At 32.7% G+C, this 16,576-nt stretch overlaps 1 protein-coding gene across 1 annotated transcript; it reads right to left on the bottom strand.

Moving 5' to 3' along the window:
- Positions 1-6,753: 6,753 nt before the first annotated feature.
- LOC136274375 (medium-chain acyl-CoA ligase ACSF2, mitochondrial-like) lies at positions 6,754-8,289 on the bottom strand. The gene is made up of 2 exons (XM_066080988.1): positions 7,044-8,289; positions 6,754-6,913 (listed from the first exon to the last, which is right to left on the bottom strand). Exons 1-2 carry the CDS (start codon positions 8,232-8,234, stop codon positions 6,893-6,895), a joined length of 1,212 nt encoding a protein of 403 aa, XP_065937060.1. The 5' UTR covers positions 8,235-8,289; the 3' UTR covers positions 6,754-6,892.
- Between the last annotated feature and the right edge of the window lie 8,287 nt (positions 8,290-16,576).

The raw sequence follows: 16,576 nt of genomic DNA, 5'->3' as shown, positions 1-16,576 counted from the left end.
ATGAAAAAAATTACAATAACAAACTGTCAACCATCTCAAAAATCCATAAAACGAAATTAAAATTCAAAGCAGCGCGACACGGACCTTTAAAAAGATAGAGGTAGGATCAGGTGCCATAGAGGAGTGAGTATCCTCTGCTGACCAGTCACATCCACCGTGTGCTCTTTGTCGTTATCGGGGGGAAAAAAGGAAAATTCCGTAGACAATTAGGTCATTAATTATGGTCTAACAATTAGTATGAAAAACGCCAGTCAGCATGCGACCCAGTGGAAGATTGTATTTGCTGACAAGGTAGCTGTATCAACCATACAAATTACTAAAAGATGACTTCAAACGAGACTGTTGATAGTCCTGTTTTATCAACCTGTTTGGCAGTAGCTTGTCTCGCCTTAGAAACTGTTCATCCGAAGAGCATGCCTTTGAGTATCGAATTAATTGAGAGACAAAACCACCACATGCAGGTGATGAAGGTATATTGCTACATAAGTAAGGAAAGTTGACTATAGAAAAACTGAAGTCATCGCTTTATCATTAATTTTGTTGTTAGGTTACTATCAATGTCCATTTCCAGTAAAATATCCAAATATGAAAAAGATGACGCAGACTCAGTGGTATCTATTATTACAAGTTCACTGGAATATATAGAGTCGACGTAAGTATGGAAATAACAATTGTTAATTAATAATACGTCGTCAATATACCTGAATGTTGAGTTGAAGGCAACAGCAAGTGATTTAATTTTTTTTCATGTACAAGTTTGTGAACAAATTTTAATTTAAATTTGAATAAATTTTACACGTGAATGCATAATAGAAATTAGCATAGGAATAGCAGTGTAAGGACTGAACTTTTGGAACACTGAAACATAGCAACCGCTAGTGTAACTTTCAAAATCAAAGATTACATTTAAATGTGATGGATGGTATTAATGAATGGTTATGTACAAACTTAAATGTCAAATAAGAGGATAATGGCAATTAGGTAGCAATTTCCTTTTTTCGGATTGTGAGTTTTGGCCATCAATATGTATTCAATTTGTTAAGACGTGATTAATACTAATAACTAATGATCGTAATGGTGAAAATACCCGGTTAAAATACTTTTGTCAAATCGGAAAAACAACTCTTAAATATATTCAGAAAATACAAAAATGAATTTAACAAAGTCCTGAATTAAATATACTTTTATACTTTTGCTGAGACCAAGATTTTAAAGTTACATATATCTCATTGTTATAATAATAGCATTTTAGAAGAAAAGTGTTTAAGGGCATTGGCAACGAAGTGCTCCGGATTTAAAAAATCCGCACCTGCATTTTCTCTTTTATACAATGAATTAGAGTTACCCCTCTTGAATTGTTTTCCAACTGGGAGTAATCTTCCGTAATATGAGCTCTTTTTGAATATTATGGTAAAAAAGCAGTGTTTCCGAGGTAAACAAAATATGTCATCACTGTCATGTATAAAGATGAAGCGATATTTATATATCGCTTTGCGTCAACAAGCAGGTTACATGGGCCTCAGAAAAGAGAGGAGCAAATTCTTTATGGCAAACATTGTGAGAAAGATTTTAAATGACCTTTCGTTTTTTTATTTACTATTGACAGACGACCGAGGAAAGGGGGGGGGGGGTCAGACCTACCGCAACATCTTTAAAATATTGACGAGCGAAATAAAAAAAAAGAAGTGAACCAATCATTTATTAGCTTCGATACTCTTTAACAAAAGACAGTAGACTGAGAGTCTAGATTCATTTATTTTCATACCTATTGTTTTGATATTATCTGATTATAGTACAGTACACACATATACATGTATATGCATGAAATATTATATACACATAAACTATTCATAGCTGCTTTATTTTGTGGACAATGAGATTATTTCTAAATTAAACTGACCTCATTGCTAAGTCAGAATTTTCAATGACTCACATTTTAATTATTGATTTGTAAAAGAGACATTTCTGACAATAAATTACGAGTTACTTTTGCTCTCTTAGAGCACGCCTATAGGCTAACTAGGAATTCAAAAATATTAGAACCTTCTTCTTTCTTGATACCTCAAAGATAAGTACCGGTATAGATAATTGTTAATGATCTTTATTATTTACTGTGTGTGTGTACGGTGACAAAATCAAGGACGGTAACTCTTGAATAGGAAAGAGCAAATTGAGGTTCACACTTTTCTGAAAATATTCGCCCTATTACCCCTATATTTCATTAACAGTAAGATATCATATAAAATCGATTTACAATAATATGTATCATTTAATTTATAATCACATATCTCACTCATAAAAAAACTGCTCCTTTCAAATATCAATTATTGCGATTTGTTCCTTGAATTACATTGAAATCAATGTTGAATGCGAAATTAATATTTTTGGAAATATTTTCTTAATAAGGATGGAAATAGGGGTCTCTAGTGTCTGTTGTTGTCTATATAGACACATATAAATTCATTTAAGAATTTATGAAAAATTTTGTCCAGAAACCAGAACGTTGCCAACGCCCTTAAGGGTCTCCTATTTAGTAATTTATTCAGCTTATTCATGCAATCCAGGCGGAATGGAAAATTACTATATTAAAGTTATGGATAGAGACAAATTATTTCTAAATGTTATGGTTTGTTCACTGTACCATTGAACTGTTTTAATTACATGCCAATGTTGAAAGCAGGATATTTGATAAGAGACGTGTGATTTTAATTCTAGTGAAGTTATTTAGATTATTCATTTCATCGGAGCGTGTTAACTTTGGCCTGCACACCCAAATAGTCACTTTGATCTTTTGTTCGCATCGGAAGACGTGAAGAATGTTAAATACTCGCAAATCATAAAAATCCTAATCCGTGCTTGTGGGGGCGGGGGGAGGGGAGGGGGTGTATACTTATAACTTTTTTTAACTTTAAATTTTTTACATACTCCAAAAAAAGTAAAAAAAAAAAGGGGGGGGGGGTGCAACCCCATTATAATTCAATATACTATATGTTTGCTGCTATGTCCCTGCTTCAATTATGTTTCCACCAATTAACAGTTCAGACTCAACACACACAAATAGATAAAAAAAAATAATGTTAGACTAAAACTCAATTATTTTCCGTTAATTTTTTCCCCTGTAAATCAGAACTAAGTCACTTTCACTTTTCTTTTCATCGATTAATTTTAAGCTTTCTGACAAAATCAAACATGTTCACCAAATCCTTTAAACTAAGGTAAATTTATCTGTGGTAAGATTATGTTACTTTAAATGAATTGTTTAAAATTGTATAATGCAAAATTAAAGGATCTACAAAAAGCAATAAAATTTTGAAATAAATAGCCATACAAAGAAGAATCACTTTATATTAGATCGACTTATTTCAATAGAAGGACGTTGAAATTAAGCGTGGTAATGGAGTAAATGTCAATAGCTACTCATGCGGCCACGACAATTGTTATTGCATCAATTTATTAAAATTTTAAAAGAACGCTTCACACAGTAAGTCATCAATAATAAATAAATATGGTAGGGTTCTCTTTAATGTATTACTGCATTATTTAAAAATCATACCCTTTACTTCATTCTTCCGTAGTTAACATTCCTTTTACATCAATATTTAAAATTAAAACAAACCTTATAACACCTTTCAAAAGAAAAAAAGATGTAAATCAACTGAAAATATTTCACGCACACTGCTATTTGAACTACTAATAAAGATTCATCATCAAATGACAAAAAACAAAAAAACGCCACAAGGATTCCAGTTGAATTGTAAACACCAATAATGTTCTATGGATGTTGCACTAAAGCATATTAATGAAGGACACAGTTTATAAAATAAAATTTGTACCCTCTTTTACATAGGAATAACGTGAATTCTACGGCGAACCGTAGGCGCATAATTTTCGCGCATGTAACAATTTTTAATGTTACCCGTTGCTAAGTGCGTTGCTAACGCTGAGGGTAATAGAACGGATTGTGAACTGCGTCTGAACCAATCAGATTTCAGTATTTAACATAAAAGTATAAGAATATGGTATATATATATATATATATCTATGCAATGTGTATCGTTCCGATCCTCTCAGATTGTCGTTTAACTGTATTCCACCTGTATCTCAAGCGACTGTGTAGTGCGCGGCCAGCGCGCTAGGTTCCGTTCGTTATCGAAAGCAAGATTTTTGTCTTGCCTAGATAGCCGAGTGGGGAGCGCGGTGGCCGCTCACTGCTAGGAGAATGGGTTCCAGAGGTCGTGAGTTCAAGCCTCGGTCGGGGCGGATGGTGGAGCTCCAACAAAAGTGAATTTCTCTGTGCTTTATATATATCTTTATCATTCACTATGGGCAGGTATATGGCAATTTGAGAGTTATTGCAATGTTTGTGCTTGTTATATATGTTTGTATCTATGCAATGTGTATCGTTCCGATCCTCTCAGATTGTCGTTTAACTGTATTCCACCTGTATCTCAAGCGACTGTGTAGTGCGCGGCCAGCGCGCTAGGTTCCGTTCGTTATCGAAAGCAAGATTTTTGTCTTGCCTAGATAGCCGAGTGGGGAGCGCGGTGGCCGCTCACTGCTAGGAGAATGGGTTCCAGAGGTCGTGAGTTCAAGCCTCGGTCGGGGCGGATGGTGGAGCTCCAACCAAAGTGAATTTCTCTGTGCTTTATATATATCTTTATCATTCACTATGGGCAGGTATATGGCAATTTGAGAGTTATTGCAATGTTTGTGCTTGTTATATATGTTTGTATCTATGCAATGTGTATCGTTCCGATCCTCTCAGATTGTCGTTTAACTGTATTCCACCTGTATCTCAAGCGACTGTGTAGTGCGCGGCCAGCGCGCTAGGTTCCGTTCGTTATCGAAAGCAAGATTTTTGTCTTGCCTAGATAGCCGAGTGGGGAGCGCGGTGGCCGCTCACTGCTAGGAGAATGGGTTCCAGAGGTCGTGAGTTCAAGCCTCGGTCGGGGCGGATGGTGGAGCTCCAACAAAAGTGAATTTCTCTGTGCTTTATATATATATATATATATATATATATATATATATATATATATATATATATATATATATATATATATATATATATATAAATATATATATATATGAATTTGATGTTTTCACATCTTTAAGATACTGGTAAATCTGACTACACTGTTAATTTCAATTAACCACACTAATTAACGATCAACATCCACATCATCAAGCACCCACATGCATGATGCTTCGAAGACTTTTTATTGATATATTGTGTGTATCATAAGAATTGTAAGTGTACCTTATAGTTGATTGTAAAGGTATTATCAATTCATTAAAAAAAACTCATTTAAAAGGAGCCATTTTTGATCATTTAATTCATAATGACACACACTGAAAATGTGCTTACTAGCTTCAAGTGCATTTCAAACAAAAACCATACAACAATTATAACTTTTTAATACGGGTTCACCAAAAAATAATGTTACACAATGCATCGCAATTCTCATGAGTGCAGTATTAAATGAAATCAAACCATATCATACCCAAAAAGAGAAATGATTTATCAAATGAAAAAGGTTTTTTTTTTACGAACGTGTAAATAAAACATTATGGCCAAATTTTGTAAAGAACTAGAGGCTGAATTTATAACAAAATGTCAGGAAACATGCTTGCGACCTCATACTCTAATTAATATGTTGTATTTAGAGATGATACTTAGGTTGCTTTATTTTTTTTTTTGATCTGAATTAAAACACATTATATTAGTTATAACGGTAGCATTACAGTTTATAAAAAAAGGTGCTAATTTTTGTCGTTTAACGTTCAGGTTTTTATTATTTTACCGCATCTATGACATTACCTTTGGATCAAACCTCGTAATAAGCTTTGATTTCGTTCTACCTTTTTACTTTAAAGGGAGTAAATCGTTCAACATAAATTTTGAACTTTGTAAATTTGATATTATGGTAAAAAAAATCCCAAATACATAAATACTGGCCTTTAATTTAAAATAAAACAGAAACACGAAAAACCAAAATCCAGTACAAAACTTTAAATCCTTTAGATAAAGAGAAAAAACTTTGGTGAACATTGATCAATCAAGATGACACTCGAGCATAAAGGTAAAGAAAATATAATAATATTTCATTGGTCATATAAATATCAATAATGACAGAAAAACAAATCAATATTAAGAAAAATGTGAACTATAAGAAAGTTGCATGGAAACAGTGCCATTAACTTAAAATGTATTAATAAGACTATTCTGCCATAAGTATTAACGGTTGAATCAGCTCATCATATAGAAAAAAAAACAGTCTTGAATACTACAGAATATATATAAAAAGTAAGTTCATGCGACTAGCATTGTATCTACAGGCCACTAGGATTGTATGTACAGGCCACTAGGATTGGCTGTACAGGTCACGTCATGGCGTGATATGGAAATAAATCTGGTACGTAGAATGAATGTCACAATCTTCATATTTGTGATTCTCATCAAATGCAGTCCTAATGAAGAATGCGAAATTCTATATTATTAGAAACGTTTATGCTACTCAGTTATTCTAGTATTTAAAAGACAAATCGTATTTTTTGCAATCAACGTTTTTGAGGATGATCTGTCGTACTTCGTTACGATTCGGCTTTCCATTCGCTAGTAGTGGAAAATCTTTCAAACTTATGATAACATGCGGGACATACATATATCCAAGCAACCGATTTTCTGGCGTGATTTTGAATTCTTTTCGGAGGTAGTCCTGCATAATCTCCATGGAATCCTCACTGTGTGGTCGATATATTATGGCAGCAGTTGGAACCAGGTCTTCAGTTTCCATATCCTTTATCGGCATTACAATGGCTTCTATTACATTGCTCTTTGCTTTTATAGCATTCTCAATCTCAACAGGATATATTTTTCGGCCGAAAACTTGAATCACCTCTTGGCACCGTCCCTCTACAATCAAAGCATTATCATCTGTTACAAAACCACCGTCTTCGTGGCAAAACCATCCGCTTTTCATTAAGTTTGCTTTCGTGCAAATGTCGTGATTAAGATATCCAGAAAATTGCTTTATTGAACGTACCCATATTTTGCCTCGCTGACCCACCGGTTGGAGAAATCCGTCCTCATCAGTGATTTTGATCTCTACTCCAGGAACTGGTCGACAGCTTAGGGTTTCGTGCTTTTCCTTGTATTTATCTTCTGCTTTGAAGAATCCAGATGCAATGTAACCCAATTCTGTTGAAGCATAATCGACCTGATATTCATCACACACTTTACCAATACTCTCCAATACTGATGAAAACACAATTGTGCCACCCGTAAGAATTCTTGGTACTTTCAATGGCAATTTCTTTTTAATTATGAAATCGAGCATGGATGGAACAAAAAAGGCTTGAGTAGGTTTTTCTCTTGCTATAATCTCGCAAGAAATCAAAGCTGCATCCGCCGTTGAAATTGAATGAAATGCATTTGTCATGGTCACTCGAGTTCCACCAGTACTGATTTCCCAATATGGATATCCCGCACTCCAAAAGAAAGGCGTGGTGTTAAATAGCATCTCTTTTTTGTTATTTGTTGGGTATAGTTTGAAAGAGTGGTATGCTAGCACAACCATGGCATGATGCGAATGCGGAATTGCTTTTGGAAGACCTGTTGTACCCGAGGACAGTTGAATAATTGATATATCCTCTGGATCAATTCTGGGAAGAACTGCCTTATACTCACGTGAGCACAAATCTTGAACATTTTTTAGTGATGGGAAAGCCTCATGTTGGCTAAACAATACAATTTGTAGTAATTCAGAAACTTCTGCGGGATCATTTTTTGCAGAGGTTAAATTCTTGTGAAGTATGTTTTTGATAATTTGACATCTCTGCCCGCTGTTTCCAGGATCAATGATAAGTAGCTTTATATTCCCGATTGCATCGAACAATTCTACCATGGTTTCTTCTTTTTGTTGGTATGGCAAACACAGCGAGCAACCGCCCGCCATCTGCACTCCTAAATCAGCAATTAACCATTCTGGAACATTTCTACCATTGAGCCCAATGATGTCACCTCTTTTAACCCCCATCTGGACCAGGGTTTTTGCAAACTTCGTTGCTTTTTTATATAAGTCCCCGAAAGTAAGTATAGACCTTGCTCTATCATCGTCAATGAAAATACACACTACCTCATCTGGAGATTTCTGTGCCTTTTGTTTCAGTAAATTCGGGAAAGTAGTGTATGGGATATCCAAAACAGTATCACAATATAAGTAGCTATCCGACATTTTTTCAATCGACGACAAGAGATCTTTATGAGACGAAACAGTCTTAGAGCACGACTTTATTAAGGACAACTGAACCCTATAAAAACGTATCTTTAAAAAAAACATGTATGGCAACTCATTGATGTCATTGGTGGAAGAATATCCATGATCATGCATACGCCTGTTGACTATAGAAATCTTAGTTTACGATATTTAGAATCGTTTCAAAGATAGCTGAACATGTTATCCTTCATTAGAGAACGTCGCAGTCTGTAGCATTGCAAATAATTTTTGACGTGCAAAAACCTTCCTTATTTCTATTATGACGTTATGTCCAATTACGCGTCTAATAGTAACAACAACGTAAACGCTGTATTCCAACCGCCATGTGCTTTGTTTCCCGTTCAAATCACGATGATAAAGTTGATAAGTTAAAAAGAATATCAGTTTAGCTGTCAGAGTTTTGCAGCATGGATGAATTTACCCAATTTTTTGAAATACATATCTTAAATATATCTTTAAGAAGATTTTAAAGGAGAAACATGTTGTTCTTCCATACTGTCATGTTGATGCCAGTATATGAATGGATTTTATTTATTCAGTATATTGGGCAATCTCTTTCATCTCTTTTTTGTCAATAACTGAAAGTGTTCATTATTGTCCCTTAGGTTCCCTACTTTTACATCCAAATGAGCAACTGATAAAAATATTTTATGCTTCAAGTTAATCATATAAAATAAAGCTAACACATTATTTTGTTCAAGAAAAATATCTGAGTAAAAGGTTTTAAACGTTTCTTGCACGTTTGTGTGGTATTACTATAAGGCCTTATTCTGTTCCGAATAAAAACATCAAACATGGTCAAAGTTCTAGGCTTAAGTCACCAAAAGTTCACTTTTAAAGTAATGAGATTCCCTTTTAAAAATATAAATAAAATGATTGATGAGCAATGTGGCGTATTACGGAGCAATCATTTTTACGACTCAGTTAGTAAAGCAATGTACTGAAATGATCCTCGTGTCTGTTGTATAGATAATGTTTCCCCTACCAATATACTTATTGCTGCCTGTTTGGAGCAGTGTTGGTAAAAAGTAAGACAGTAACCTCTCAAGTAGTAGTTTAACGGAATAAGTTTTCTGGGGTTTTAACAAACTTCATGTATATGTATTTTTTTTTCGACACATGAATGCATTGTAGGATTAGGATAGGAATAGTAGTATACGGACTAAACCACCGCTACCGCTTATTTAGGTTTTTGTTTCAAAATTTAGTTTTAAATGTGATGGATAGGTTATGTATAAATGTAAATGCAAAATAAAAGTATAAAGGCATTTGGTAGGCAATTTCGCCTTCTTGGATTGTGATTTTTGGCCACCATCTGTTTTGAATCTTTCTTTCTTTTTTTTTCATACAACTTGGCATAGAAAAAGTAATCGATGTTAAGAATCTAACAAGGACTATATTTTTTTGGCGTTACAATGGCGTAGGAAAATATCTCATGTTTCGCAATTCAGAATTGCTGAAAATTAATTAGTCTGTTTTACATATAGCGTTTAAAAAACAATAACAAAAAAATAATGTTGGATTTTTTTTACTAATGTAAACTAATGATATGATACTTGGGTCTCAAAATATGTTTTTAAAAAATCAATTGCTTATCAAATAACATTTTTATAAGCCTTTTAAAGCGTTCATTCTATACATTGCTTTTTGTGAAAGAATCGCTGAATTAAGTTTTTCTCTCTTTTAAAATGGTCAATTTATTAGCTTTTTAGTCAATTTATATCGTTATATAAAGTCTTCATAAAACATAAAAATCAGAATTTTTTTTTATTGGAAGCATAAAAAAATAATCAAAATTTCTTAAAAATCTAAGAAAATTAGAGGAAATGCGCGCGGGCTAAGCAATATCAATTTTAGTGGAAGTAAATATTCCAATTTAGTAGTATAAGCTGATAAACATTCCGATATTCTATTATTTTATTGAAGAATAGAATCTTCAATTCTTAAACAAATGTCTGCAGAACTACAGAGAGCACCACTTATTTTTATCATCCTTTACGCTGAGGAAAAAGGAAGTGACCTTGACCTGACCTTTCTGCAAAAACAAAAAGGTCAACTTTGATTAAACTGATAGAATCATTTGGTAATATGATCCGTTTGATTGTGTTAAAATGTCATGAATTTCTCATTATAAGAAGTATGTTTGATAATGAGAAGACCCCATCCTTAAGGCATAAATAATACTAATGATTTATGGTTTAAGGGTATTCGTTTTATATGGTTATTTATTCAGCTTATTCATTCTATCCATGCGGAATGGAATTTTTTCTATATTAAAGTCAACCATTGTGACGAGTTGTTTTAAAACATTTATGGTTTGTTCACTGTACCATTTACCTGTGTTAATAGCATACAACTGTTGTAAACAGGATATTTGCTAAGAAACGCGTTGATGTATCTTAAAGGGGAAGGAAACTAAAAATACGTTGTAGAATAAATCAATTAATTATTGATATTACTTTAATTGTAAATCGTATTTATTTTCATTAAAAAACCCGGAACAATGAATAAATCAAGAAAATCGATCGCTTAATTTGAATTTCCCGCCGCCATAGGGGCTGCCATTGAACTTTAATCTATGACGTCACACCATCTATTCCGGTTTGTCTTATCAACATAACATCATGATATTTGCTCTAAATGACAAGTTCAGGTAAATTTGAAACAATATTGTTCTTTTACCTTTGCAAACTACAAACTAACGTCCAATGGAGCATGTTCGTTAAAATCTAAAAGCGGAGGTTAGTGTCGACGAAATCTCCGCGTAAATGTGGAAATTGTCAACAGATGCCAAGTATCATAGAAAATGTCTGCCATCGTTATTTTGATATGGTAATTCCGACTTTAAAGAATGAATTTTAAACATCCCGATTACAATTATAACATTGATTCAATTAGCGAAGAACTTGACTTGGAACAAAAAATTTAATCGAGGTCGTTTTCAACTTGGAATGATAGCAGATTAACAGCTGTCATTTACTTATAAAAATGCATATATTTATGCATACAATGATACATGTATTTATTCTTTAGATTGACGTGTCAACTCAAACATTATCAATTTTGTTTAGTCGATTATTTGAGCAACAGAAAGGTATAAACAAGCGTTAATTATATTCAGAGCACTGTGTACATTCATTTGTATATGTAAACCAAACCGGAATAGATGGTGTGACGTCAAAATAATTAATTTTTTTGGTTTTTAATACAAAAGAGTTCTACATCATGTCAGCCTCCAGTAAATACGATTTCTCCAACTTCAAACGTTCATTAAAGCTTAATTATGTATTTTATTTTCAAAACAGCATGACCACATGTGATAATTTACACCACTTTATTAAAATAAATAAATTATGTTTTTGACTTTCCTTCCCCTTTAATTCTAGTAAGGTTATTTAACTTATTCATGTCATCGGGGCGGGTTAAGACCGGATATGCACAATCTAATAACTTTTCATCATCAGTAGGTCAAAGCCCTATATATTTAACCCCTTTAGAAAGCCCTATATATTTCACCCCTTTCGAAACGTGCAGACGAAATGTACATGATTAAAAAATTAAGAAAGACGAACATGCACACCATTTACAATTAAATTTTAGTGATTATCTTCCAATTTACAAATCAACCAATCACATCTCGACACACACTAAAATTGCAAATTATGATACATAATTATAAAAAACCGAAGAATTTTACAAAATTCCTGTGATTTGATTACCACCAATGATTGAACGTATCTTTAAAAAAAAACATGTATGGCAACTCATTGATGTCATTGGTGGAAGAATATCCATGATCATGCATACGCCTGTTGACTATAGAAATCTTAGTTTACGATATTTAGAATCGTTTCAAAGATAGCTGAACATGTTATCCTTCATTAGAGAACGTCGCAGCCTGTAGCATTGCAAATAATTTGTGACGTGCAAAAACCTTCCTTATTTCTATTATGACGTCATGTCCAAATACGCGTCTAATAGTAACAACAACGTAAACGCTGTATTCCAACCGCCATGTGCTTTGTTTCCCGTTCAAATCACGATGATAAAGTTGATAAGTTAAAAAGAATATCAGTTTAGCTGTCAGAGTTTTGCAGCATGGATGAATTTACCCAATTTTTTGAAATACATATCTTAAATATATCTTTAAGAAGATTTTAAAGGAGAAACATGTTGTTCTTCCATACTGTCATGTTGATGCCAGTATATGAATGGATTGTATTTATTCAGTATATTGGGCAATCTCTTTCATCTCTTTTTTGCCAATAACTGAAAGTGTTCATTATTGTCCCTTAGGTTCCCTACGTTTACATCCAAATGAGCAACTGATAAAAATATTTTATGCTTCCAGTTAATCATATAAAACAAAGCTAACACGTTAGTTTGTTCAAGAAAAATATCTGAGTAAAAAGTTTTAAACGTTTCTTGCACGTTTGTGTGGTATTACTATAAGGCCCTATTCTGTTCCGAATAAAAACATCAAACATGGTCAACGTTCTAGGCTTAAGTCACCAAAAGTTCACTTTTAAAGTAATGAGATTCCCTTTTAAAAATATAAATAGAATGATTGATGAGCAATGTGGCGTATTACGAAGCAATCATGTTTACGACTCAGTTAGTAAAGCAATGTACTGAAATGATCCTCGTGTCTGTTGTATAGATAATGTTAACCCTACCAATATATTTATTGCTGCCTGTTTGTAGCAGTGTTGGTAAAAAGTAAGACAGTAACCTCTCAAGTAGTAGTTTAACGGAAAATAAGTTTTCTGGGGTTTTAACAAACTTCATGTATATGTATTTTTTTTTTTCGACACATGAATGCATTGTAGGATTAGGATAGGAATACATGTAGTAGTATACGGACTAAACCATCGCTACCGCTTATTTAGGTTTTTGTTTCAAAATTTACTTTTAAATGTGATGGATAGGTTATGTATAAATGTAAATGCAAAATAAAAGTATAAAGGCATTTGGTAGGCAATTTCGCCTTCTTGGATTGTGATTTTTGGCCACCATCTGTTTTGAATCTGTTAAGGAAGGAGTCTTTCCTTGTTTTCGACTTGTCAAACGTAAATTTGAGTGTTCATTAAATCAAGATGTAAGGAAATTAAAATAGTATATTTTTCTTTCTTTTTTTACTATCATACAACTTGTCATAGAAAAAGTAATCGATGTTAAGAATCTAACAAGGATTATATTTTTTTGGCGTTATAATGGCGTAGGAAAATATCTCATGTTTCGCAATTCAGAATTGCTGAAAATTAATTAGACTGTTTTACATGTAGCGTTTAAAAAACAATAACAAAAAAATAATGTTGGATTTTTTTTACTAATGTGAACTAATGATATGATACTTGGGTCTAAAAATACGTTTTTAAAAAATGATTTGCCTATCAAATTACCTTTTTATAAGCCTTTTAAAGCGTTCATTCTATACATTGCTTTTTGTGAAAGAATCGCTGAAATAAGTTTTTCTCTCTTTTTAAATGGTCAATTTATTAGCTTTTTTGTCAATTTATATCGTTATATAAAGTCTTCATAAAACATAAAAATCAAAAAAAAAATTTATTGGAAGCATAAAAAATTATCAAAATTTCTTAAAAATTTAAGAAAATTAGAGGAAATGCGCGCGGGCTAAGCAATATCAATTTTAGTGGAAATAATTATTCCAATTTAGTAGTATAAGCTGATAAACATTCCGATATTCTATTATTTTATTGAAGAATAGAATCTTCAATTCTTAAACAAATGTCTGCAGAACTACAGAGAGCACCACTTATTTTTATCATCCTTTACGCTGAGGAAAAAGGAAGTGACCTTGACCTGACCTTTCTGCAAAAACAAAAAGGTCAACTTTGATTAAACTGATAGAATCATTTGGTAATATGATCCGTTTGATTGTGTTAAAATGTCATGAATTTCTCATTATAAGAAGTATGTTTGATAATGAGAAGACCCCATCCTTAAGGCATAAATAATACTAATGATTTATGGTTTAAGGGTATTCGTTTTATATGGTTATTTATTCAGCTTATTCATTCTATCCATGCGGAATGGAATTTTTTCTATATAAAAGTCATCAATTGTGACGAGGTTTTTTAAAACATTTATGGTTTGTTCACTGTACCATTAAACTGGGTTAATAGCACACAACTGTTGTAAACAGGATATTTGCTATGAAACGCGTTGATGTATCTTAATTCTAGTAAGGTTATTTAACTTATTCATGTCATCGGGGCGGGTTAACTTTCACCTGCGCACCCAAATAGTCACTTTGTTCTTTTTCTTCCCATCAGCTCAGTTGAAGTCGTGATAAATTATAAATATTAATGTTTTCCATTCTCTTTCCACCCACTAGCAGGTTCATTTCACTCATTTTATGATTTAAGGACGACTTGGGTTTTGTTTGCGTAAAAACAACATTGGAAAAATTCTTTTTTTAACAATGTGTAACAAAAACCAACTCTAGAGTAGCTGCTTTCTTTAAAATCTTCAGGTTCTGCTTGCAGCAAAGTAATTCGTGCTTGTAAAAAAAAAATCACTGTGCCTTTTTAGTTCAACCAGAAACAACACAAATTGGCCTTGTACTTACAAAACTTGAAAAAAAAAAGATACTTTAAATGTTTAACGCTATTTTCATAAAGTTATTCCTGCAGCTTGTCGACTCAACATACACAAATATATCGAAAAATTAATCTGAGAACAAAACTCTATTATTTTCTGTTGTTTTTTTTTTCCCTGTAAATTTAAACAAACTGCGCCCTTTCATTAATCTTTTCATCGATTATTTTTAAGTTTTGAAACAAAATGAAACATGCAAACATGTTCATCAAAACCTTAAAATTCAGGTAAATTTATCTGAGGTAAGGTTTTGCTACTTTAAATGAATTTTTAATTTGAGTATTGGAAATTATAAGATCTTAAACCAATAACAGTAAGAATTTAAAATCAATAGCCATACAATGAAGAATCACTCTATATAAGATTTATAAAACTATTTAAGTAAAAGGGGGTTAAAATTAAGCGAAGTAATGGTACGGATGTAAACGTCTAAAGATACTCTTACGGCCACAACATGTGTCATGCCCTTTTTGTCATTAAAATTTTAATTGAACACAATAGGTCACCAATAATAAAATAAACATGGTCGGGTTCTCTTTAAAGTATTACTGCGTTATCTAAAAATCATACCATTTATTCATTCTACCGTCAAATTAACATTCGTTTTACATCAATATATTAATAAAGTAAATATATCTTAAAACACCTTTCAAAATAAAACAAATTGTAAATCAACTGAAAGGATTTCACGCATACTTTTATCTAAACTACCAATAAACTGTTATCATCAAAAGACAAGAATGAAATTACAAAACCCAACACCAGAAGGGTTTTAGTTGAATTACAAACACCATAAAGGTTGTATAGATGTTATGTCAAAGTATATTAATGGAAAACACGCTTTCTAAAATCAAAACCACTGCCAGTATCGATGAAACCGCATCAAAAGTGGAAATTCTTTTAAACTTAAGATCAAATGCAGGACATACATGTATCTAAGCAACTCTCTCTCTACTGTAATGTTTAATTCTTTTCTGAGTTTGTTCTTCATACACCTCATTCCGTCTTTGCTTTGTGGTCGATAGATTATGGCGGCGCTGGGAACCAAATCTCCTGTTTCCAATTTCTTTATCGGCATTAAAATAGCTGCAATAACGTTGCTCTTTGCTTCAATAACATTATCAATTTCAACGTGATAAATTTCTCGGTTAAAAACTTAAAACATCTCTTTGCACCGCCCCTCAACATTCAATTCATTGTTTTCCTTCACATAACCACAATCCCTTTGACAAACCATCCGCTTTTTATAAAGTATTCTTCAGATATTAATAGAACTTTTTGATTCAATATATCCAGGATATTTCCTCCATGGGACCTATCCCATTTTTTCCCTCGCTGACCCACGGGTTAAATGTATTTATCGTCATCGTTGATTCTCATTTCTACTAGATAGCTTAGAACCTCATGTTTTATGTCAGACTTATGGTCAATACTGTAAAATTTATAAGCAATAAGATCCAATTCAGTAGAACCGTACTTAACCTGATATTCATCACACAATTTGCCAATAGTGTCCAAAATTGAAAAGTAAACTACCGTACCTCCTGTAAAAATTCTTTGAACCTTTAATGACATGATCCTTTTAATAATGATGTCAAGCATAAGTGGAACTAATTGTTCCTGTGTTGCGTTCCTTTTTTCTATTATTTCACAAGTTCTTAGAGCTGCCTCAGCCATTG

Source organism: Magallana gigas, chromosome 4 (genome assembly GCF_963853765.1).
Source record: "Magallana gigas chromosome 4, xbMagGiga1.1, whole genome shotgun sequence".
Classification (NCBI taxonomy): domain Eukaryota; kingdom Metazoa; phylum Mollusca; class Bivalvia; order Ostreida; family Ostreidae; genus Magallana; species Magallana gigas.
This window is presented reverse-complemented; position numbering and strand designations above follow the sequence as displayed.